Source organism: Stenella coeruleoalba, assembly GCF_951394435.1.
Source record: "Stenella coeruleoalba genome assembly, chromosome: X".
Taxonomy (NCBI): Eukaryota; Metazoa; Chordata; class Mammalia; order Artiodactyla; family Delphinidae; genus Stenella; species Stenella coeruleoalba.
In genome coordinates this window covers 96,103,419-96,130,241 of record NC_137152.1, presented here as the reverse complement: position 1 = coordinate 96,130,241, position 26,823 = coordinate 96,103,419, and the positions used below count along the sequence as shown (strand labels likewise).

The following is a 26,823-nucleotide window of genomic DNA, read 5'->3' as shown; positions in this document are numbered from 1 at the left end:
TATTAAAGCTAATAAATGCATTCAGCAAGGTTTCGGGATACAAGGTCAATATACGAAAGTCAGTTGTATTTCTATAAACTAGCAATGAACAATCGGAAAATGAAATTAAAAAAAAACTCCCTTTACAATAGCATTAAAAAGAATAAAATACTAAGGAATAACTTTAACAAAAGAGGTGTAAGACTTCTAAACTGAAAACCACAAAATACTTTTGAAAGAAATTAAAGACAACCAAAGCAAACAGAAAAACATCCTACGTTCATGCATTGGGACACTTAATATTGTTAAGGTGGCAATATTCCCCAAATTAAGTTACAGATTCACAGCAAATTCTACCAAAATCCCAGCTACTTTTTTTTTTTTTTTGCAAAAATTGACAATCTGAGTCTACAATTCATATGGAAATGCAAGGGACCCAGAATACCCAAAACAGTCTTGAAAAAGAATGAAGTTGGAGGACCTGCACTTCCCAATTTAAAAACTTACTACAAAGCTACAGTAATCAAGACAATGCAGTACTGGCATAGGGACAGACATATAGATCAGTGGAAAAGAACTGAGAGCCCAGAATGAACCTGTACATTTATGGTCAATAGATTTTTGAAAAGGGTGCCAAGACAATTCAATGGGGGGAGAATAGTCTTTTCAACAAATGGTACGAAGACAATTGGATAGCCACATGCAAAAGAATGAATTTGAACCCCTATCTCACACCATATACAAAACCCAGCTTGAAATGGATCAAAGACCTAAAAGTAAGAGTTAAAACTCCCAAACTTGAAGAAAATGTAGGTATAAATCTCCACGACCTTGGATTAGGCAATGTCTTCTTAGGTACAATATCAAAGCACGAGCGACAAAAGAAAACATAGATAAATTGGACTTCATCAAAATTAAAAACTTTTGTTTCAAAGGACACCATTACAAGAGTGAAAAGGCAACCCACAGAAATATATGGAAATCATATATCTGATAAGGAACTTGCATCTAGAACATATAAAGAACTCTTGCAACTCAACAATAAAGAGACAAACCAATGTTTAAAAATGGGTAAAGAATCTGAATAGATTTATCTCCAAAGAACATAAAAACAGTCAACAAACACATGAAAGAATGATCAACTTCATTAGCCATTTGGGAAATGCAAACAAAAACCCCAATGAGATACCACTTCACACCCACCAGGAAGGTGATAATCAAAGAGGCAGATAATAACAAGTGTTGCTGAGAATACTGAGAAATTGGAATCCTTATTTACTGCTGCCGGCACTGTAAAGTGGTGCAGCTGCTGCGGGAAACAGTCTGGCAGTCCTTCAAAAGGCTAAACGTAGAGTTACCATATGACCCAGTAATTCAACTCCTAGGTATATGCCCAAGACAAATGAAAACATATCCACACAAAAACTTGTACGTGAGTGTTCATAGCAACATTATCAATAATAGCCCCAAAGCGAAAATAACCCAAATGTCCATCAACTGATGAACAGATTAAATGTGGTGTATCCATACAAAAGGAATATTATTCAGCCATTAAAAAGGAGTGAAATTCTGATACATGCTACAACATGGATGAGCCTTGAGAATATTATGCTAAATGAAAGAAGCCAGTTCCACAGAAGGCCACATATTGTGTGATTCTATTTATATGAAATGTCCAGAATACAGATCTATAGATACAGAAAGTTGATTACTGATTGTCAGGGGCTGGGGGCTGGTTGGTGGGCAATGGGGAGTGACTGCTAATGTGTATGCGGTTTCTTTGTGGAGTGATGAAAATTTCTAAAATTAATTGTGGTGATGGTTGCACAACTCTGAATATATTAAAAACCCTTGAATTGTGCATTTCAAATGGGTGAATTGTACGGTGTGTGAACCACAGCTCAATAAAGAGGAAAACAGAAGAGAAAAAAGCATGTTGGAAAAAGTTTTAAGATGCCATACACAGAGGCAAAATCTTTGAAGGATTTAGTCACAAGTTCAATCAGGAGTTGGATAAACATACATATACACTTTTCTTCAAGTAACCATTACGTGGTTTGGGACTAGAAAAAAAAGCATTATTGTAACCGGAACCAGATGAACAAAGCACTCTTACAGGCCAAATCCCAGGACAGGGGAATAGCCTTGCTACACAAACCCACACTCCCCACCCCTTTTACTCTACTCCTTTCCCCTGTGGTTTTTTTTCCCCCCTGTGTTTTGATAGCTGAAGTAGTATATACTGTTAGAACAAGACTGAAGGTAGCCCACCATTTTGTGGATCACAAGCCTGAGATATGTGTCTGATTATTAATATTTTCAAGAGTTTGGAAATTTCCTATTATTCCAATACATTGCTCAGGTTCTGCATTTCAGATAAACCAGTATTTATAATCAAAGGCTTGGGTTTTTATTATGCTGACCTATTTAGTTTGTTAATTAACCAGTGAGTCATCTCTAGTTCTATGATACGTTGGTCAAGGTTCCAAGGCTGTTGCTACCACTGCTGCTCTTTGTTTCATTTCTAAAAAGACGTTGACAGTATTTATTATAAGCAGTCAAATCACATGGTAACAATAACAATCCCATCTAGAGACAGGATGCCATTGGTGCACTGGTTACTTGGAAAACCTACATGGAATTGCTTACTTTCTCTACGGGTTATCACTGTAGTGATAAACTAACACTACTAATGGTGACTTTATTCACATTTTACAATATGGTCAAAGACTATCAAAACAAGAGCTTCCAGGGGAAATTGGACTCAAGCTTAACTGCAAAAATAATCAGTAGAGCAGAAACGTACTCTTTGATGTGAATTAATCTGTAGAGGCCAAATCACTTCACGAAATCATTAAACTATATAAACAGTAACACCTAATATATGCAGTGTTTCAAAACACATTTTGCTGGCTTTCTCTAGTCTAGCCCACCTTGTTCTCTGTATATAGCTTTCTGACCTCAGTCTGAAAGTTGGTGAAAAAAAATCTAGTGAAATTGTGCTATGACCCGGAGAACTCACCGGCCACAGAACACAAAATTCTCTTTAACTTTTCCTCTTTTCTCCTTAGCCATCAATAAGTCATGTCCAGTCTTTCCACAGAGTACCTCTTGTACTTGTCCTTTCTTCTCCATTCTTGTTCACATCTATGGGTTTATGGACTCATAACTAAAAATAACATTTAATCAAGTAGTCTCTCTGTTCAAAAACCTGGACTGGCTCCCTCATATTTACTGACTAAAGTCCAAATACTATTAGCCCGGTATTCAAGGCCTTCCAAAATCTAGGTCTGAACTTTCTTTCCACTACTCCCCTGAACAAAACTGGTCTCATCATCCCCTGAACTTCTGCAAATTCTTTTTGCACCTTTGCTTATGATGTTCCTCCTGCCTAGAACACCCTCTCACCTTTGAAAGCCTGTTCAAGGCTTACTTTGCCCATGAAACCATCCCTGAACATTACAACTCACAGTGGCCTCTCATTCCTTGAATGTGACATGAGCTATGGGCAATGTCCTTCATTTGTCAATGTTCATATACAACTTTTCTTGTCTTATATTGTTAATTCTTGTTTTATTTAATTTTGTGTCTATCTTGCCTCCTCAACTAGATTGCAAGTTCCTTGAGGGCAGGGGTCATTTGTTATACTTTAAAAAATTATCCACAGGGCACAATACTTTGCTGGGGGACATGATAGGGACTAGTTATTGACAAAAGAGCACTGAAGTTTCCCCAAGATGCCTCATTCTCAGAAGGCAGCACTCTCTCTAGGTGACGGTTCTTTACATATACATGCCAAATATAATCACTTTAAAGGTGAAACTAACTCTCCAGTTACCCCAAGATATTAAGGAATTACAAACTGCCTCTGAAATTTCTGAATCCCCTATTAAATACAAAATTAACATTTCATAAATAATTTCATGCTCCCCTGAAAGCTTAAAAATGACATGTAAAGAAAAATGGCCAAGCCAGGTGCATAATCTCTAAGGTTTACTCGATCACAAAGCATTTAAAAAGCCAAGGCTCCATGCGACCCATTTATATATTTCAGTGTCTGTTTTCCCTTTTCTTTTTGGTCTGTAAAATAAGCTAAACTACATAAGAAAAATAAGTCTAGGACTTAAAGTTTACATGAAAGGCAGCCAAAATTATATGGATAATTCAAGCTAAAAAAGTTCTTCGCATCTTGGTTTCTCCTGAATTATTTAGGTAGTCTGAGGCTCCTTCATAGTTAGAGATGTAATCCCTAGCTAGCAGTTGCTAAATCTGTGGTGCTTACGTATACCCACCCAAGAAACGCTGCAACCATCAAGTTCTATCGAAATGCTTGTTAAACTTGTAAACTGATGATCATTGTAAATGATCATTACAAAATCCCTACCCTCAGAATCTGCTGCTAAAGCTTTGGAGTTGCACTGACTGCAAATCTCAGAGATGTTTTGTTTAGCTCTATAGATAGCCTCAGCTGATGAAGCTCTGGCAACGAACGTTGCTTGCTAGGCAAACCTAAGCCACAAAGGAATCCCTTGTCTTGTATGTCAGAGACACCAACTGGAGTACCTAGCATCACTGGATCAAAACTTGAAGGATCGGTAACCCTGGTATTTCTATATATATCCTTTCTGTGTGAAATTTTCCTTTTTAAATGATGCTTTTGCTTCCCTTAGCCCAGTCTTGACCACTGGTAGGCAAGATTTCAAATCATCTCCCCAACTGGAAGTATCCATGTTTTATGGAAATTTTATCAATTTTTTTCCTCCAAGGATTAGTATGATAATAAATTTAGCTTCCTGCCAGGAAAAATGCTAAGTTCAAAGTATTATTTCCTTCACTTCTAATTACAAATAAGTTTTACCTTTTATTGTGTTCCATTATACAATTTTACACAGTACCATTATTATTTTAAGCAACAGTTGAGCAAATCGAATTAACGTTTTTGAGCTCTACTTCTCAGTATATAGATTTACCTAAAAAAGTACAAACCAAGCACAGTGGTGCAATTTTCCAGGCACTTTCAAGTTGCTTAAATATTTACAAATATGTAAGCACCCTGTTTGAAAGCATGAAAATTTTGGTGTCAGGAAGAAAACACTCCATGTATATCAAATCTTTAAATTTTAACATTTGCACAGCTCAAAATATTCCTGAGAAGGTTCGTTCTTGTTATCACTTTACATCTGCATGTCCTCATATCTCAGCAGCGTATCTTGGGGAACCATAACCTCTGTCACTCGACGTGCCACTAATCGCACAAAATACATGTAATGTGTTGCTCATCCAGGGAGAATGCATTGTGTCTTCTTGTAAGATCTGAAACGAAAGAAATCTGCATGTTTATCATGAGGTAAAGTAGCCGCGGCCCAAGAAGTATGTGTATATGAAATTGCAGGCATGTTTCAATTTATCACTGACACTTAGCTATTTAAAATGACATAAAGCAGAAAGAGCAAAGAAAAACATTACCGACTCAAGTCTTCAAAGCTGTATTACAAAGGCAGCATATCAAAAAAGCAGAAAAGATCTGGTTACTCATTAAGAAACACAGAAGGCTGTAAAATGCAAAATTCAACAGAAAGCGAGAGGTAATACAATCTTTAAAACAATTTTTTTAACCGATGGTCATAACAAGAGCCCTAAACAGTGGACTCTTGGATACAAGTTTATAGATCATCTTCTAAGAGTGGTTCTCAGGATCACTGTGGGACTTTTCAAACATGCAGATACCCATGCTCCTTCCCTGGAGACTTGGGAAATAATATTAAGTGAAGAGAAAATAAGTGAACATTTCTAAATACATACTATAATTATATAAGCTAATTAATACAGAAGACTTTTCTTGGAAATAAACTTCATAAGTATAAATTTTATATCCCATAAACATATAAACATACATATTAGTACAGATGTTTTAAAAATTATCCACTTTTTTAAAAGATTTTTTTTTGATATGGACCATTTTTAAAGTCTTCATTGAATTTGTTACAGTGTTGCTTCTGTTTTATGTTTTGTTTTCTTGGCCGCGAGGCATGTGGGATCTTAGCTCCCCGACCAGGGATCAAACCCGCACCCCCTGCGTTGGAAGGTGAAGTCTTAACCCCTGGACCGCCACGGAAGTCCCCCAAATTAACTATTTTGTGTGCTCAAAAGCAACAGAGATCTCATGCGTGGATTAGATAGAAGAAAAGAATAGCGTACACATCACATCCAACCTCTTTACTATACTGTCCCAATTTAGGTCTCAAGCTTTCAATACTGGGTTCTCAAGTTAGCTCTGAAACTTCAGTATTAAGCCTGCAAATTAGTTTACAGTGGCAGCAACGCGTCGTATCATTTGTGTTGCTACAAATCATGTCTTATATAAAGTCCGTAATAGAGAAATTTCCACTTATAAAAATCGTAACTCATGACACTAATCTGAAAGCACAGGAGAGGTTTAAGAGATGATTGATTATCCACAACTGTCAGATGTGACGAGAAAATAGAGCATTCATCATGAACAAACAGACCAAACAGAACTACAATGGCCACCACCAACTCTATCTAATTAAGACCTGCAATTAATAGTTTTAAGGTGATATACATCCCTTTTAAAAAGTCAAAAGCTTGAAGAAGTTTTTAAAAGGACTTTATATTTTAGTATAGTGTAACAGATTACATTGAAGAGGGCCAAGGATATCCAGGCCGTATCTTTTTGTCAAGTAATCATTTATGGAGCTCATAGATAATTTGCAATGCACAGCTATATTTTATCTTATTTTGTATTATTATGTTCTCCTTTGGGAAATAATATGTCTCAAAGTGTATGACTAAAAAAAGGCTCTCTTTTATATGAGAATCTAATAGGAAATATTGACTTACAAAAATTCACTATAAAGTCAACATTTGCCCAAAGTAAGGCACACCTGAATATGAGGCGTTATGACAGTACAGCGTGCATAAATATAAACCAATAGAAACTAAGATTTTTCTTGGTTAGCTATTAATATATAATATCAAAGGTCTAAAATACTGGTCCCTAGAACTAAACAAAATAGCCATGGTTCATGGAAATTAAATGAGAGAGACAGGTGGGAAATAAGACAGCAGGTTTGTAAAATCCACACTTGACGGTGTTAAAAAAGAGATGAGAGGCCCAAAATGGAGTCACTTGCGCTAAGCCCACGTCACCTGAGACTTAATACCTAACCTAATTGCAGTTTCAGCCTTTTCTAGGCAGGTAATCTTAAGCAGTCAAGAAAGTATGTGCATTACTTTCAGTCTGGAATTACCTGGTTGGCACTGGTGAGGTACTCCACCTGACAGACCCTTGCTGTGCCCCGTAGGAAGATGACCTTGCCTGAAAGAATCAGCTCTTTTCTAGAGTAACTTGTCCTGCCTCGTTCTACCTGTAAAAGTCTTCCATTTTGTAAAACTCTTCGGAGCTCCTTTCTGTCTGCTAGATGGGATGCTGCCCGACTCATGAATCACCGAATAAAGCCAAGATCTTTAAAATTTACTCAGTTGAACTTTTTCTTTTTAAACACAGGAAAAAATAACTTTATAAAACTACTACTCTAAATATCTTGATCACAGTAATAGCAGTGAATTGAACGATTTGCTTTCAAGTTGAATAAATTAGAGCTCAATGCTAGGTCATACGGTTGCATGCAAATTACATAACTGTAATATAATACACATTGGCTTAAAATGATGTAATTGTTTTATATCTTTTGTGAAGGAGGAGTTTTTGCTGTTTTTTTCCTATGGACTATGGAGAACAAAACCCCATAAACTGGACAGATTCTAGGAATAAATTATGTGGTCTTATTTGATTCAAGTATACCCCAGAACAGTGATGGTGAAGTACCCACTGTACTCAGGGGCTGAGCTTGAGATACAGACAGTAAAGGAAGTGGAATGATTCCCTATCTTCCTAGCCCTGATCACCTGGCTGCTTTGGGAAGGAGGCCAAAATGGGCCTCTGAAAACTGAGCAGCAAAGGTATGCCTTGGAACAGTTTGCACTCACTCCTAAGTGGGCTAACGGAAGTAAAGATGGCGAAAAGAAGAAACAGGTCACTGATTCCAGACTCCTCAGGCCAACAAAATTCCCAGCCATGAGAACGGGAGAGTAGGAGACTGGGGTGACTCGTCTCATTGAACAGATGGGACGATGAACGTCTGGCTGACTGGCTTCTCCATACTGAGAAGATGACCATGGTTAGAAAATTAGACTCCTGGTCACTCAGTGCAACCTTGGGCTAATGGTAACTAAATTTCCCCTAGTCCTTTCTAAGAGAAAGCATACATGCTAAATTCAGAGAGGTAGAGCCTGGAGTCAACTAGCTTTTGTTTTCCTCGAAACATCTCTTCTTTCACCCATCATTACACTGCAGTTCTTTGGGAACTAACCACTATTTGTAAGTCCATTTGTAAGTACACCCTTTGAGTGATGGTCTCACACAGGGGAGTGCCAAGCAATCAATGAAATGCAGATACCAGGACAGATGAGGTTCTCCTTTCTGGGACCAGTGTTAAGAACGGGTTCTCTAAAGGGTTGTAGTTATCCTTGTTTCTTTTAAGGAGCCTTAGTTTCTTAAAAAAATTGAGAGTTTGAAGAGTTTCTGAAGCAAACATTTATCTTATTGGCTGTTTTCCTTAGTAAGGAAATTAAGGAGACTTTATGATAAGCTTAACAGGCTCACGCACTGAGGGACCAGACCATCATGCTGTGACTTTTACAACTGTGTTGAAGATATTAAAATACTTGAGTGACAGTCCACGTCTAGAGTGGTTGTAAACACAGATTTCAGGACCCCAATGTAGGAATGACATTTACCAGGACAATTCAGGAGTACTCTGGTTTTAGGTAAGTAGGGATATGAAAGTCATAACTACTTAATCATGACATAATTTGGCTGTAAGTGGTGAGCAGATCTTTGCCTCTGTATTTTTCAGATTGTGTTCTACTAAGTTAGCTGCAATTGTCATTAACACTCAGTCATAAATTAAAATGCTAGGTTTTATGAAAAGAGAACTGGCTGTATGAGTATTAAGACGATTCCTGAATTTTGGAACTCACTCAGGATCTCACCTAAATGATGGTATAGTTGTCCCTTGGTAACCTTGGAGGATTAGTGCCAGGACCACTGCCCCCTGCACAGATATTAAAATCTGAGGATGCTCAAGCCCCTTACATAAAACGGCACAGTATTTGCATATAACCTAGGCACACCCTCCCCGATACCTTAAATCATCTTTAGATTGTTTATAATACCTAATACAAGGTAAATGCTACGTAAATAGTTGCCTATGTGCAGCAAATTCAAGTTCTGCTTTTTGCAACTTTCTGGAATTTTGCTTTTCAAATATTTTCGATCTGCAGTTGGTTGAATCCGTGAATGTGTAACCTGCAGACAGGGAGGGCCACCTGTATCTAGTTTCTTACAGCTAAGACAGGAGTATTCATTTAGGGATTTGGCTACTGAGCCGATCATTTCACTTCTCTAGGACCCTTCTTGAGAGATTCTTATCCATGTTCATAGTAGATCAACTCAGACTCGCTCAGCTACTCGCTTCTAATGGCTCTGTGGCACAAACAACCAAATGATTTATTATCTGAAGCACCTGCTAAAGCAACTGTCAGTAATTGCTTCCAATTTCATTTGTATTACATCATTTAAATGATTAAAGAAGATATGAGCAAATTCTAAAATAACATACTAATTTCAAGGTAACACATTTCAAACTAATAGATTTGTTAAGTAACTCTTGACGGACCCCGGATCACGTTTTCGTTTTCAACCACCCTAATACTTGCCTGCTCGTGAATAATGTCAGACAATTCTTTTACCATGTCTCTGAAATTTGACTTTAGCCCTTCATGGTACTCGATCTGATCCTCTTTAATTAGCCTCTCGTTTAGTTCCAGTGCAATGCTGCATGCTTGGATGAACTTCCTGTGGATGAAGATCAAAGATAAAGTTTTTTTTTTTTTTTTTTTTTTTTTTGCGGTACGCGGGCCTCTCACTGCTGCGGCCTCTCCCGCTGCGGAGCACAGGCTCCGGACGCCCAGGCTCGGCGGCCATGGCTCACGGGCCCAGCCGCTCCGCGGCATGTGGGATCCTCCCGGACCGGGGCACGAACCCGTGTCCCCTGCATCGGCAGGCGGACTCTCAACCACTGCGCCACCAGGGAAGGCCCCAAAGATAAAGTTTTTGTTGTTTATTCCTGGAAAGTCTCACCGACAATTTAATATTTCCTTTAACCACGGCTTGCCTACAAGGAAGATTAGAATCCTGTATTTTCACTGTGCTTTTGCTAATGCCATCTCCTAAGTCTGAAATATCTTTTTCTTTCTTTTCCATCTTTCTCTTCTGCTTTCTTACCTCCTTCAAAATCCAGCTCAAAACATATACCCTCTAGGAAGCCTACTTGCTCAGTCATTTACTTGATATGCTATCAGCTCAAGTTGTGCTAACATTAGTTTACATCTGTTGATAATGTCATTCATTCAAAAAATATTTTTTTGGTACTAACTATGCACGCAGTACAGTGCTGGGTGCTATAGGCATGAAGTATCTGCCCTGGGCTGGTAAGAGTTGGGACAGAGAGCTGATGAGTTATCATAAAAGCATTTTTCCATGATTTCATGTGTTTATGTTTAATGTCCATAATTAAAAGGTAAGTCTCAGGGGACAAAGTACCTCACTGCCCACTTGTTTTGTATCCCTGTCATAGCAACTAGTAGAATCTTTTCATACATGCCAGGCATTAATAATTATTGAATGAATGACTACTGGTTACTCTGTAACCTGAAACAGCTGATAACAGAGACCGGAAAAGTAAATGTTATAAGTCTGAAGCAAATGAGCCGATAAGCTATCATCTTTCTCCTTAGCCTATTTACTCAGCTGTCTCTCTTATTCTGAATGTAAACTCTTTTTCTATATGAAACAGATTTTTTTTCCAACGCAAGAGCATTCAGACATGCCCTAGCTTAGAGGGATGCTCAGTCCAGACAAGACATCACATGCCCTAGACTGGAAGAATCCAAGTGGAACTAAGGACATGGATAGAAGCAAGCTTCTCCAGCCCTTCCTACCCTAAATGGCCTGAAAAGCTGTAACATAAGGTCAGTCGGGCAAAGGAGGACATCACGTAATGAATGTAGGCTTGTGTTTGCGTCACAATCTCCAAAGCAATACAGTAACTTGTCATATTTAATGTCTTGGGTCACTAGGACATTGTTAAAGTTCTGCAGCAAGAAAGAAATCACACATTTCCTTACTACTTAAAGTACCATTAGAAGGTCACTTAAATGTTGTGAAAGAGAACAGAGAATGTCCGTTTTGGAGGGACATTATTTGGTGAATATTTTGGTTTCTTTTAAGAAGAAAATGGAGTAAAAGAATAGAAGAATAATCTGAAAACTACAAAGCACTTACCTAAACATGTCTTTCAACTCATTTACTTTCTTAGGTGGATACTTGCTAGCTTGACTGTCATTTAAGAAAGCCCTTGCATATGCTAACGGACCTGCATTTACCTAAATTACAAAAAGAGAAAAATGAGAGAGCTGTTAGAATACAACCAAAACGTAATTTTTACAATTCTCTTTTTAAAGAAAACCAGTATGTTAAAAATCCACATCTGAGAAACATATTTACTATTCTTACTATAAATTTATTTGAAAAAGATTAAAGCAAATCATCTGCAAAGGTAATATTCTAATAAGTTAGTTAATGATTTCTGATATGTAAATATAGGGCTTGGCTATAGTCAGAGGGATTTATGTTAAAGTTCCCTGACATAACACAAAATTTATGGAAATTGAACATAATTTCTTTATTAACTTAATCAAAAATGTACAGGTTTTTGCACTCAGTAAGAGTATAACAGACAATTACAATTAATGCTTGCTCTTTGCCCTTATGAAAGCAAGAGGAACGTCAAGATACATTTAATACATGTTTAGCAACCAACATACCTGCACTGAAACACAGCCCTGCAATTTAAGTTGGAGCTGAATCATGTCCACGTCAGCAGAAGAGCAAAGCTTCTGCAGCTCTGCAGTTTTATCTTTTATTTCATCAGTAGCAACATCAATTGGCTTTAAATTAATCTGCTGTTCATAGTTTATAGGGATCCTCTTCTTCACATATGGAAACGAGTTTGAAGCTATTAAATGTTAAGGTTGAACAAATGAGTTTTTAAGATAGTAAATCAAACAGGCAAATTAAAGAAAAAAATCTATTGTGCTTAATTCTCCCCATGCTTTGTCTGGAAAATACCTTAGGGACCAGATAGGCGCCTTATTACTTCAGGATTGAGGGAGAAATTCTCTTTATGAGATGACTCAGAGCAATCATGAATTACATACGGGAAACCAATGGTTTATAACGTAGCCATGTTTGTGCAAGCTAGTGACTGAACAGCAGAACAATGAATGATTAAAATTTCAGTTACATTTTCCTGCTGACCAGCTGCTGCTTGTGTGCATCAAAAAATGACCATGTCAAACAAAGAAGTTATGCCAAGTCCCACTTACTAGTCAAGATCGTACGGCGTTTGCACTGTTCTTCTATACAGCCTTGCTTTTTGCCTGATAATGTATAAGGAGCCTCAAAAACAAATCTGTTGATATTATGGTTTCTTTCAAACTCAGTTTTTCTTTCTGTGAGTTCTTTGTCATCAAAGTAGGGCTTCACATAAGTGACTTGGATATGAGCATATTTGGGATCAAGCTCTTTGACATTTACCTGTAAGGTAAGAAAGTTTTGTTTTTTATTCAATATATAGGAAAAGGGGGTACAGGTAAGCTACGAACTCCTCTGAAATCAACTGAGGACCACTGTCGCTGAATACACTGTGAGTTGAATACACACCTGGAAGAGGTCTTCGCTCTTTTTTCAAGGATTGTTTCCTTCTGATTATTAAGAAGTTACAGAAACCTATTTGGAGATTACAGAAACGTAGGCAGAAGATAGAAACTGTAATGCTACCACTCAGCAATGACCATTATTCACATTTTCATATATTTCCTTCCAGTCTCTTTTCTATGCACATGTATTTACGAACCTGAGATCCTGCTGAACATCGTTTTATAATCTGATTTCCTAAAAATATATTGAAGTGGCTTAACTGCACATCTGAATTCCACCTCTATAAAATATATATTATAGAGAGGATTCGGAGAAGACGGCAGAGCACCAGAAATCTATCTTCCTACAGGGACAACAGTTACACTGGCAGAATCTATCCGACGTAAATATTTTGGAACTCTGGAGTCTATTGAAGACTTGCAACTTCCAGGGGAGGACCTGGACAGGAAATTACCTTAATTTTGATTTTGGTCTATTTTAGCTCTTGGCACAATGGCCGCTATCTGCACCTCACCCCTCAAGTACCATGGCAGGCAGCGGTGCACATGTTCTTGGACAGCTTGCGGGAGTCAGGATGAACAAGATGGACCCTGTCTTCCAAATACTGGGGATCTGATTGCTGCTTCTGATCACAGGGGGGCAGTCAAAGAGGCTGCAGGCCATTACTGTAGCACCTCTTCCCATTGTTGCAAGGCCCTCCCCCTCTGGCTGAAGTGACTTCCAGGGTATTTAAAGGACCGGTAACTTTTCTCCCCCTCCTCCCTTCATTTTCCTCTCTTTCCCCTCTTGGGAGCCAGACACTGGAGACTAGGGCGTTCCAAAGCAACTGCATATATGAAGGAAACTAGAAAGTCACTGCACATGCTCAGGGGAAGGCACAGGCTAAGGAAAGACCTGGTAAGTCCCCAGGTTTACACCTCAGGCTTATCCCTGGCACAGAGACAGCTTACAACAATTAAAAACAAAACCAAAACCCAGCAAACTCTGGGACAGAGAGAGAATCTGATTTCCAGAGTGATCATGTTATCAAATTCAAATGTCCAGTTTTCAACAAAAAAAGAATCACAAGGCATACAAAGAAACAGGAGAGTATGGCCCATTCAAACGAGAAAAATAAACCAATAGAAACTGTCCCTGAAAAAGACCTGGCAGCAGATCTCCTAGAAAAAGACTTTAAAACAACAGTCTTCATGCTAAAAGAACTAAAGGAAGTTACGGAAAAAGTCAAGAAAATGATGTATGAACAAAATGTCAATATCAATAAAGAGGTAGAAAATCTAAAAAGAAACCAAAAATTTTTTTCAGAGCTGAAAAACATAATAACTGAAATGAAAATTCACCAGAGGGATTCAAAGGCAAATTTCAGCAGGCAGAAGTAATAGTCAGTAAACTTGAAGATAGGACAATGGAAATTATCAATCAGAGTAACACAAAGGAAAAAAAAACTGAAGAAGAGCGACAGAGCCTTAAGGAACCCGTGGAACATCATCCAGCAGACGGACATACCCATTGTGGGAGTCCTTGAAGGAGAAAAGACAGAGAAAAGGACAGAGAGAATATCTGAAGAAATAATGGGTGAAAACTTCCCAAATCTGATGAAAGACAGGAAGCTCAACAAACTCCAAGAAGGGTAACTCAAAGAGACCCACACTGAGACATATTAAAATCAGAATGTCAAAAGCCAAAGAGAATTTTGAAAGAAGCAAGAGATGAATGACTTGTCACACACAAGGGATCCTCAATAAGATTATCAGATTTCTCATCAGAAACTTTGGAGGCCAGAAGGCAGTGGACTGATATTCAAAGTGCCAAAGGAAAAAAAAATCTATCAACCAAGAATCCTGTATCTGGCAAAACTGTCCTTAAAAGTGAGGGAGAGGGACGACTTCCCTGGTTGCGCGGTGGTTAAGAATCCACCTGCCAATGCAGGGAACACGGGTTCGAGCCCTGGTCCAAGAAGATCCCACATGCTGTGGAACAACTAAGCATGTGCACCACAACTACTGAGCCTGCACTCTATGGCCCGCGTGCCACAACTACTGAAGCCTGTGTGCCCTACAGCCCACATGCCACAAATACTAAGCCCGTGTGCTGCAACTACTGAAGCCCGTGTGCCTAGAGCCCATGCTCCGCAACAAGAGAAGCCACTGCAAGGAAAGCCCGCACACCGCAACTAGAGAAAAGCCCGTGTACAGCAATGAAGACCCAACGCAGCCAAAAATAAATAAAATTTAGAGAGAGAGAGAGGATGTGATTTAAAAACTAAAACAAAAACCACTGCCAAAAAAATCAACTGAACGCAAAAGAAGATAGTAATGCAGGAAATGAGAGACAAAAAAGCTATGAGACACATAGAAAACAGAGCAGAATGACAGCAGTAAAGTCCCTCCTTAATAATTAGTAATTAATTTAAATATAAATGGGTTAACTTCTGTAAACAAAAGACAGAGATTGGGAGAATGGAATAAAAAAAACCAAACATGATCCAACTATATGCTGTCTATAAGAGACTCACTTTAGCTCCAAAGACACACAAAGGCTGAATGTGAAAGAATGGAAAAAGATATCCCATCCAAATAGTAATCAAAAGAGAGCAGGGGTAAAGATACTAATATTGGAAAAAATAGACTTTAAATTTAAAAAGGTTACAAGAGACAAAGGAGGACGTTATATATTGATAAAACGTTCAATACAGCAAGAAGATAAAACAATTATAAACATCTACACACCTAATAACAGATCATCAAAATATATGACGCAAAAATCGATAGACCTGAAGGGAGAAATAATAAATAGTTCTACAATAATAGTTGGAGACTTTAATAGCTCACTCTTATTACTGGATAGAACACCCAAGCAGAAGGTAAGTAAGGAAATAGATGACTTGAATAACACAATGATCTAACTAGACCTAACAGACATATATAGAAAACTCTACCCAACAATAGAATACACATTCTTCTCAAGTGCACATGGGACATTTTCCAGGATAGACTATATGTTAAGCCACAAATAAGTCTCGATAGGTTTATAAAGACAGATATCATACAAAGTATCTTCTCTGAACACAATGGGATGAAGTTAGAACTCAGTAACAGAAGTAAAATTGGAAACTTCACAAATTGGTGGAAATTAAACAACATAGTCTTTGAAGAAATCAATGGATCGAAGAAGAAATCACAAGGGAAATTAGAAAATACTTAGGTATTAATGAAAATGAAATCACAACATACCCAAACTTATGGGACACAGCAAAAGCAGTGCTACGGGGTGGGAGGGGGAATTTATAGCTCTAACATTTCACATTAAAAAACAGGAAAGGTCTCAAATCAACAACCTAATTTTACAACTTAAGGAACTAGAAAGAGAAGAACAACTAAACTCAAAGCTAGCAGAAGGAAGGAAATAATAAAGACTAGAGCACAGATAAATGAAATAGAGAATAGAAAAATAACACAGAAAATCGATGAAACCAAAAGTTGGCTCTTTGAAAAGATCAACAAGATTGACAACCCTTTAACGAAATAGAACAGAAAAAAAGAGAGAACACTCAAATTACTAAAATCAGAAATGAAAATGAGGACATTACTACCAATCCTACAGAAATAAGAAGGATTATAAGAGAGTACTATGAGCGAGTATATGCCAACAAATTAGAAAACCTAGATGAAATGTGAAATGAACAAATTCCTAGAAACACAAAGCCTACCAAGACTAAACCATGAAGAAATAGGGAAATCCGAACAGATCTTTAGTAAGGAAACTCAATCAGTAATAAAAAATCTCCTGACAGAGAGAAGCTCTGGACTTGGTATCTTCACTGGTGAAGTCTCTCAAATATTTAAAGGAGAACTAACACCAAGTGTTCTCAAAATTTTCCAAAACAGTGAAGAGAAAGAAACACTCCCTAACTTATTCCATGAGGTCAGCAATACTCTGATTACCAAAGCCAGACAAAGACAGCACAAGAAGACTACAGACCAATATCCCTTATGAACACTGATGCAAAAGCTCTCAAAAGAATACTAGCAAACTGAATTTAGCAGCATATTAAAAGGACTGTACATGATGACCAAGTGGGATTTATTCCTGGAATGCAAGGATGGTTCAACATATGAAAATTGATCAATGTGATATTGATACACTGCATTAACAGAATGAAGGGGGAAAAAAAACCACATGATCATCTCAATCGACGCAGAAAAAGCATTTGACAAAATTCAACACGCTTTCATAATAAAAACACTCAATAAAGTAGGAATAGAAGGAAATGTCTACAATCTGATCAAGGGCCACTGTGAAAAACCTATAGCAAACATCACATTCAATGGTGAAAGGCTGAAAGCTTTTCCTCTAAGATGAGGAACAAGGCAAGGATGCCCATTTCACCACTTCTACCCAACATGGCGTTGGAAGCACCACTGAATCGTACACTTAAAAATGGTTAACATATAAATGTTATGTGTATTTTACCACAATAAAAAAGATAGTTATCACAGTTCTATATTATAGTCATTGACATGACTTTTAATGGATGGATATGGATAAACATGATTTATTAGATCAGTCCCTCATTAATAGACTCAGGTTGTTTTCCAACATTTTGCTATTATAAATAATGCTCCAATCAACATCCTTGTATTTAAAACTGTGTATATTTTCTTCTGATTTATTCCTTAGGAAAAATTTTTAGATGAGAAGTTGCTTAGTTAAAAGATTTACATGGTTTTGGGAATTTTGATACATACTACCCAACTACCCTACAGAAAAGATGACAATTCGTACATCCACAAGCAGTATTTGACATTGTAAGAGTGGGTACTCTTGATCGCACTAAGCCTATTCTATGGAGGAAGGGGACCACAGGAAAGGAGAATGGTTCTATCTCAGAGATATAAAATTATAATAGTTACAGACCATTTCATAAAGAGTCTAAATTCCATGTTAAGAAGCTATGCTGCAGTGTCTCCATTAACTCCAGCTGATTCCCAGGGCCCTCTTCTTTCAGTGTTCTCCCAACTAAATTTGACTTGTGCCTTGGGTGTTGGTGGCGCTGTCAATATCCTTGCAATTTATCATAGTCAGGCCTTTTTGTGTTTAGCTTAGGAAAAATTGAAACAAACCAAAAAAACAACAAAAACCTCCCAAGAAACAGTCCCTACATCCTTTTCTTTTTCCCTCCACATATACAGGACCATAGACAAGGGAAAGTTTCTTAGCAACTTTTAAAACTTCTCCAAACCCATTCTACTTGTTATTACATAAAAATCTAAAAGCCTAAATCTAGAAATCCTTTCTTTTCTTTCCCATTAAAAAGCTAGATTTCTCCAGAGAAACTCAGGTGAGGTTAATTATCTGGCTAAGACAAGACATAGAAGGAAAATAAAAGAGAGGTCAAGACTGATTTTGACCTTATAAAATAAACTATGTATATGGTAAACATTCAAACAGTACATGAGGGTATATATGAAAAGTAAAAAAAAGTCTTTCTTCCCACATAAGACTCTAGTCTCTCTCCTCAGGGATAACCATGGTTAACAATTTTGTATGTATCATTCCAGAAATTTCCTAAGCATAAACAAGTGAGTATATGTGAATATCAATTTTCACAAATGTAATCATCCTATCCATAATGTTCTGTGCCTCACCTTTTTTCTCTCAATAATATATCTTGATAGGTATATCAATACTCATCAGTTTTTTAATGCTTAGGATACTATATCCATTATATGGGGGTAGTACCACTTCCTTAACCATGTGGATATTAGATTGTTTCCAGGTTTTTGTTATATAAACTTTGCAGCAATAAACACCTTTAAACATACATCTTTATGTGTGTATATCTATCTACAAGATAAAATGTTAAATGTGAAATTATTGGGTCCAAGGAAAGATACATTTAAAATACTCGAAAATACTGCCCAACCGTTTTTCACATTGTTTGTGCCCTTAAGCAGATTTTGTTCTTTGGCAAGTAAAAGAGTGTTTTTAATTTTCAATTTCACACATTAAGAAAGAAATAAGGATTTTAAAAGTAGCAACTGCTTATTATATCTGTTGCCTATGAAGAATGACTAAAATATTGTGCATAAAAATCATGTCAGGAATCCAGCTGCCTGATGGTGTTTTGTCATTAGTGCTTGTTGGCCAGGTTTTCGGAGGCAGAAGAAAGTAGGAAACCGCATGTTATTCTGCAAGCCTGGCTTTCTATTAACTTTCCATTTATAGTATCAGTAGTATGGCAGCAAGCCTAAAACTTTCTGGCTATAAGGAGATAAAATTTTCTGTTGCCTTAATTCAATAAAACAACACAAAATAGTGAAACGGATCAGAAGTAGAGAGGTTCTGCCAAATATTCATGAATTTTGAACCTATCAGCACGTCTGTTTTTAAATGTCGAAGGCATATGTGTAAGATAAAATCATCTCCATGAGATATAGGTAAGTTTACAAAGTGAAGAGATCATTTTCATAGTAGAAAATGAAGTGTCTTTACTATTGCCACGGGCTTTTCGCTCCGGCAATGCTGCCTGTTAGCTATCGAGTGCTTTGCGTAGCACCATGCACATCATAGTCACGCAGTAAATGTTTCTGGGGTCTACAGATCCTGCACTGTATAGATCCTTCCTACCTGAAAAGTCAGCTCTCATCCTGTACATACCCATGGTAACTAAGGACAGTCAGGCATTCCTATTGTGCCTTCCCGCGATTCTGTCTATAGGGAACTATGCACTACTAGGAAAGAGCCTCTCTTGCTGGAACCTTTCTCATCCTTGCCTTGGCAGGGCTAGTGGGATGGATAATCTTTAGATCAAGGCCCAAGGCATCTCTCCTAAACCTACATCACTGCGAATGTAACTAGTGAACTAAGGATATCTTAGAGTAAAATGTGTGTCCTAAGATGATTTTAATCATAAAGCATGAAATTGACAATCATGATGCCCAACAGCATTCACAATAATAGCTAACCTTTACTGAGCGTGCCAGCTTCTATTATTTTTAGTGAATGCTTTTTTACATACCAGGAACGCTAATCACTTTCCATATATTAACTCATTTAATCCGTACAACAACTCCATGAGGAAGGCACTATTATTAACTTCATTTTACTAACGAGAACGAGGCACAGAGAGGTTAAGTAACTTCCCCATGGTCACACAGCTAGCAAGTGGCAGAGAATGGAGATTTGAATCCTTCTTTCTGATTCCAAAGCCCCTGTCCTTTCTTTCACGATCTGGAAAGGCTCTATTTCCCATGCCTCTCCTCCACTAGCTAAAAAAGGAAAAAGTCAGAAGCAACGTACCACACCTGGAACCAATAAATATGTTACCTTGTCTGAATCCTGAATTATTTTGACATTCTCTGTACCAAATTTTTCACCATAAAGTTTAACAAGTCTCAGGGAAATCTCCGAGAGGCCGGTGAGCTTTGGCTCTTTATAGATGTACTCCTTCCCATCCTCTTCTTCAAAAAAAGACTATTATAAAGTTAAACATATGACAATTTATAAATAATATGAGCAAACAAAGCACTTAGAGAAAATCTACTAAATAATTAGCAATAATGTATTTGAAATAGATTTTAAATAATAGTACTAAAAGTCACATGCATATATTTTAACTGAAATAAATGAGAATTTTCAAACTCACAGTCATGTGAGCATATTATTGGCCTGAAGATTTCCACACTCGATTTTTTCATCGCCTGCATACTTACCTGATTTTTATTGCAAATCTTTCAGTGCTAGATATTAGATATACATTTAAGAAGCTTAACAAAAAATGAAACTGAAGGAAACATTCAAATCTTATATGTTGTTCTCTGACCTAGTGGATTTAGATATGGGAACCAAAGTGAACTTTACACTTACAAACGAGGCTTCCTGCTGTTGTGACAGGTGCTCTATCTAGACAGAATCCTAGAACCAATAACTGCTGCTACAGTAATCATTCAAAGGTGAATGTTTAAAAAGGAAAACAACTTTATGAACTAAAGTATACTTACTTGGCCATAAAAGGCAACTCTGAAGAAAGTGCCTAAAAGTCTTTTCTTTGTGTGCATAACCTCCAAAATTTTTGTGTAAGCTCCATGAAGAGTTCTATAAACTTGAGTAAGTTTCTGAAAAATGAGAATAAACGAAACAGCTTTGTCTTCTGGTTAGTTAGTAAATGTCTAAGATAAATGCACAGGAAAAAAAAAGCAACACTATTTCCTTTGCAAAACGGTTTTGGTGGGGTCATTCACACTCCCCTCCCCCATGGTCATTATTAGACAAAACTCCTTAACAACTTTAGGTCATAGGGTAGAGCTTAAAATGGTCAAATAACACTGTATTTCTAAATATCATGTTTCATTTCATTCATATCTCAATGGTAGTGTATAATTTAAAAATACTGTGTTATTGACTACTTTTTTCTTATGTCTGAATTATTTTAACTGAAAGATAAGCAAAATGCTTTGCTTGAGCTCTTAGGTGGAGATGAGAATAAACAATCCATGTGAACAATTTTGGAGAAGAAAATGAAATGCAGACAGAAAAATAATAGTATAAGCCTGAGGGTGGATTCCTTTTATACAAGTTCACAGACATTTTCAAAGAATATATTCTTCTACACATCCAGAAAAAGGGAGCACGCTGTGCTAAGAACATTATCAAGAATGTGAAAAGACAACCTACAGAACAGGAGAAAATATTTGTAAACCACAGATAAGTTTTCATATCCAGAAAATATAAAGAACTCCCACAATTCAACAACAAAAAGACAAAAACCTAATTTAAAAGTGAGCAAAGGACTTGAATAGACATTTCTCCAAAGAATATATATAAACGGCCAACAAGGACATGAAAAGATGTTCAAAATCACTGGTCATTAGGAAATACAAATCAAAACCACAATGTGACCCCACTTCACAGCCACTAGGATGGCTGTAATAAGAAACCAAAAATAAGTGTTGATCAGGATGTGGAATGTGTACCCTGCTGGTGGGAGTGTAAAAGGGAAAACAATCTGGTGGTTACTCAAAAGTTATAAATGGAGTTACCCTATGACCCTGCAATTCCCCTCTCAGGTATATATCCAAGATAAATGAAAACACACCCAGGGCTTCCCTGGTGGCGTAGTGGTTAAGAATCCACCTGCCAATGCGGAGGACACGGGTTCGTGCCCTGGTCTGGGAAGATCCCACATGCCGCGGAGCAACTAAGCCCCCGTGCCACAACTACTGAGCCTGTGCTCTAGAGCCCGCGAGCCACAACTACTGAGCCCACGTGCCACAACTACTGAAGCCCGCAGGCATGGAGCCCATGTTCCACAACAAGAGAAGCCACCGCAGTGAGTAGCCCGCGCACCGCAACAAAGAGTAGCCCCCGCTCGCCGCAACTAGAGAAAGCCCGCATGCAGCAACAAAGACCCAATGCAGCCAAAAAATAAATAAATAAAATAAATTTAGATATAAAAAAAGAAAACATACCCATACAGAAACTTATACTAACTGCTTACAACAGCACTATTCATGATAGCCAAAATGTGGAAACAACCCAAATGGATAAACAAATTGTGGTATATCCATACCATGAAATATCATTCAGCCATAAAAAGGAATGAAGTTCTGATACATGCTACAACCTGGATGAATCTCTAAATATTATGCTAAGTGAAAGAAGCCAGAAACAAAAGGTCACATGTTGTATTAATTTGTTTTTATGACACATCCAGAACAGGCAAATCCATAGACGGAAGGCAGGTTAGTGGTTTCCAGAGGGTGGGGCATAGGGTGGAGAGTGATTACTAAAGGATATGGAGTCTTTTTCTGCGGTGATAAAAATGTTTTGAAACTAGAGAGAGGTGGTGAGAGCGTAACATTAAGAACGCACTAAATGCCACTGAATTGCACACTAGAATATGGTCAATTGTATGTTAGTGAATTTCACTTCAGTAAAAAAAGGGGAGCACAGAAGCAGACATTCTTTGTCTAAAATTCTTCCTATATTATTTTCTGCAGTTGAGCTCAATTTGAGGGAAGTTTTCCTTACCTTTATGGCTGCCACCTCTGACACTTTTCAGCCCATCCCATAAAGATACACTGAAAAATTACTTCATCTCATGCAGAACACTAAGGGATCTATACAGACCCTTGCACCCCTACAAGGGAATAGGAGTAGTTCCCCTATAGAACATGTTGCTTCCTTTAATGTGCAGGGAAGATCTATTTTTCTTTTTTCCCTATTAGTCAATTGAGTAGCAAAATGTTCCCTGGTCTTCAACCTAAGAGTAAGAGAGTGGGTATTTTGAAACGTTTACAAAGGTTCTTAGGATGTAATGCTTTGAAAGAAAGCTCAATGCCAATTCTTGTCGTGTCTCATAGGCTATTCTTTGTCATCTGTATGACTTAGATTTAATTATTTAACTCTTGCTTTTTAATATAATCACTTGAACTCCGCTATGATTTTTCAGGCATGCCCCATACACACCAAAAGCACGGCAAAGAGAGAAAGACCCAGAACCTAGGAAGAAAAGGTGAGTTTGATCAGAGCCAGTTTGGAACAGAGATTAGAACACTACACAGATGATATTAAATGTATGTTTTCACTCTTGGAAACTTCTTCAACAATGAAAGACTACTTGCTATATTTAAGGATAAACTGCTTTGCTTTAAAAAAAAATGGCTTGAATCCTAAATCATCCCTTCCCAGCATAGTAAGGGTATAAAATTATGATATGGACTTAGAGACTTGAATATAAAAAATTCCTGGGCTTCCCTGGTGGCGCAGTGGTTGAGAGTCCGCCTGCCGATGCAGGGGACGCAGGTTCGTGCCCCGGTCCGGGAAGATCCCGCATGCCGCGGAGCAGCTGGGCCCGTGAGCCATGGCCGCTGAGCCTGTGCGTGCGGAGCCTGTGCTCCGCAACGGGAGAGGCCACAACAGTGAGAGGCCCGCGTACCGCAAAAAAAAAAAAAAAAAAAAAAAAAATCTTGTTCAGTGCTGGTGGCAACAGCTGCTCATTATACTACTATTCTTTATTAACTACCCTTTATCCACAGCTTTATCTGGCAGACTAAATTGGAAAAACTCCTCACAATAGGGTTATTACTATTACTATTATCTCCCCTACTGTCATCTGCCAGCACCTTTAGTCTCACCGTCAAATTGCAAAGAATAGAATCATGCCTATCACTCTTCCTGGGCTACATGGAAATCCAACAGCTTTTTTTAGTGAAGGTTTAGTGAAGACAACATTGACTGTTTTCTGCCATGAGTGGAGGAGGAGAGATTGCTAGATAAAAATGTTTTGCGAACCACTGGTATAATGTAAATTTCAATTTATATCAAATGTTTGGTCCTTAATTTCATTTGGAAAATTTATGTGAATATGAGGTAGGATTGTAATTTTAGGGCCTCCTAGCATTTTTTAAGGATAGTAACTTAAGACCAAAATAAAACATATAGGCCAATGATGCAAATGTTTAAATTACCTACCTCGAATTCTCGACGTTTCTCATAAATTGGAATGATCAACTTGGAAATTTCAGAAATTACTTCATAACGTTCTGCTTTCCATAAGCCATCCACACATTGTTCTAGCAACTCCAGCAAAACTTCCTGCATTGAGAGAAAAATGCAATCAGGAATTTGAGATAGTTTTAGAGCTCTGGGCAAATATATTTTGAACCATTTCAAGTTAATAGAGAATAGAATGTACTAAAGTTAATGAAATGCACAGAAGGAGTGTAGTTGTGTGACTATATTTTTCTAAATCACATACTTGAAGTATTTGAAATTGAAACCATTCTTAAAAGTATGAAATTAATATTGACAATAGTAAACTACTATTTACTTTGTTTATCACATAATAAAGATGTTAACTGTACTTACAAATGGTAACACACTGAGAAGAAGTATTTTTAAAAGGGGATACATTGTTCCAAACTGAGGATGTTTAAATGTCTAACAGTCTATAAATGTCCATTATTTTTCCTTTATATTGAAATTATATTTAAACACAATTAATAGAGTCTTAAGATAATCTGGCAGTTTTCAAGCTGTTGCATCAGTGACAAAGGTGTTTATTAAAATGATGTGATTTTGGTCAACAGTGCTTCCTTCCTCACTGTTGGTTCTAAAATGAGTGGGAATGACAGTATCATACCACCTCAAGATAGAGATCTCTGACCTTGCTATAATAACAGCCGCTATAAAACAACCATCGTGTCATGTTCTCAACAATAAAAAGATGAAGCCAATTACTCATGCTATCCGTAAATCTTAACAGTTTGTTTCTATCTTAAAGAGATGAACTTCAGACCTATAAAACTGACTGCTAAAACGGCTCTTCCTGTATGTCCTCTAGACAATTTTGAATTCCTCTTCTTCCTAAACTAGCTCTTTCACTTGTGTTTCCTACCTAGCCAGGGGTCACACCCTATAAACTCTTAGCTAGAAAACTAAGGGCAGTTTTGACTTTACCCTTTGTTATGGGTTGAACTGTGCCCCTCAAAAAGATAAGTTGAAGCCCTAACTCCCAGTACCTCAGAATGTGACCTTATTTGGAAATAGGGTCATTGCAGATATGATTAGTGGAGGTGAAGTCATACTGGAGTAGGGTGAGCCCTTACTCCAATATGACAGAGATATGCAGGGAGAACACCATGTGACTACAGAGGCAGAGACTGGAGTAACGGAGCCACGAGCCAGGGAACGCCAAAGATCGACAGCTACCGCCAGAAGCTAGGAAGAGGCAAGGAAGGCTTCTACCCAGAGTCTCAGAGGGAACATGGCCCTGCTGACACCTTGATTTCAGACTTCTGGACTCTAGAACTGTGAGACAATAAAATTCTGTTGTTTTAAACCATCCAGTTTCTGTACCTTGTTATGGCAACCCTAGGAAACTAATACACTCTCTTGCTTTACTTATCCTCTAATCAGTCCATCACCAAGTTCTGCCAGTTTTACTTCCTAAATATTTCTCAAGTCTGACCCTTCTTCTCCATTTCTGCTCTCATTGCTAAGGTTCAAGACCTCATTATTGTTTTCTAACTGATCTTCCAGCCTTGGCACTTTCAAATCTATCCTCCACAAATATGCCATAGGGTTCTGATTAAAATGCAAACCAGACCACATCCTTCTTCCCTTCTTAAAATCTCATGATGGCTCCCATCATTCGCAGAACTAAGGACAAGCTCTTTCATTTGGCACACAAGCCTTGCAGTGATCTGGCTGATACTTTTATAATATCATCATGCATCATGCTCAGCCTGGTACTTGATGCTTAAACAACGATGAGCTACTGGTAGTTCCTCTGAAGCACCATGGTGTTGTCTTAACTTTGTGCCTTTGTCCATTCTGTACCCTCTTGTCCTTTAATCCCTTTCACTTAGTTAACCCTTTAAGAAAGCTTAGGTATCACCTCTGCCAGGATTCTTCTCCTGATTAACAAAGAGTAGCAAGACACAAGACACCTTTTTTTCTTACTCTGATAATTCATTGGGTGGACATTTATCACTATACTTGTCTGTTATCTATGTATCTGACTTTCCAAATAGGCTGTGACTCTTCAAGAGTAGGGACAATGTATTATATTGGTTTCTTCAGTCACTAGTATGGCGGCAGTACATAGTAGATGTTCATTAAAGGCTGCTACTTGAAAAAATAATCTATATATTAACATTTAATAGCCAAATTAAAATTTCTATCAACAGTGGGAAGGAGGAACTTTGGGGGAGTTAAAAATCTATTACAAACTAGTAATGTTTGTCCCAGGGATGTAAAGTTGGTTTACAATTAGGAATAAATCCAGTGTAAACAGAATGAACCATGTAAACGGAACAAAAGAGAAAAATGTGATCTCAAGCAATAGATGCAGAAAAAGCATTTGAAAAAACTCAACACCGCTTCATGATGTTAGAAAAGAATCCCCAGGAAACAGGGAATAGAAGAGACCTTTCTCAATCTGATAAAGAGCATCTACTAAAACCCCAAAACCT

At 37.7% G+C, this 26,823-nt stretch overlaps 1 protein-coding gene across 5 annotated transcripts in view; it reads right to left on the bottom strand.

Annotated features, from left to right (window-relative positions):
* Nucleotides 1–4,814: 4,814 nt before the first annotated feature.
* The window catches only part of DOCK11 (dedicator of cytokinesis 11), a 189,445-nt gene continuing 167,436 nt past the window's right edge, over nt 4,815–26,823 (bottom strand). For all 5 annotated transcript variants that reach the window (XM_079910668.1, XM_079910672.1, XM_079910670.1 and 2 more), the window contains 8 exons: nt 24,320–24,442; nt 20,848–20,961; nt 20,174–20,320; nt 12,511–12,721; nt 11,950–12,140; nt 11,408–11,508; nt 9,781–9,919; nt 4,815–5,292 (listed from right to left, as the gene is read on the bottom strand). In XM_079910668.1, coding sequence (XP_079766794.1) covers nt 5,170–5,292; nt 9,781–9,919; nt 11,408–11,508; nt 11,950–12,140; nt 12,511–12,721; nt 20,174–20,320; nt 20,848–20,961; nt 24,320–24,442 — 1,149 coding nt within the window. In that variant the 3' untranslated portion in view covers nt 4,815–5,169. The remainder of the gene's footprint in view (nt 5,293–9,780; nt 9,920–11,407; nt 11,509–11,949; nt 12,141–12,510; nt 12,722–20,173; nt 20,321–20,847; nt 20,962–24,319; nt 24,443–26,823) is intronic.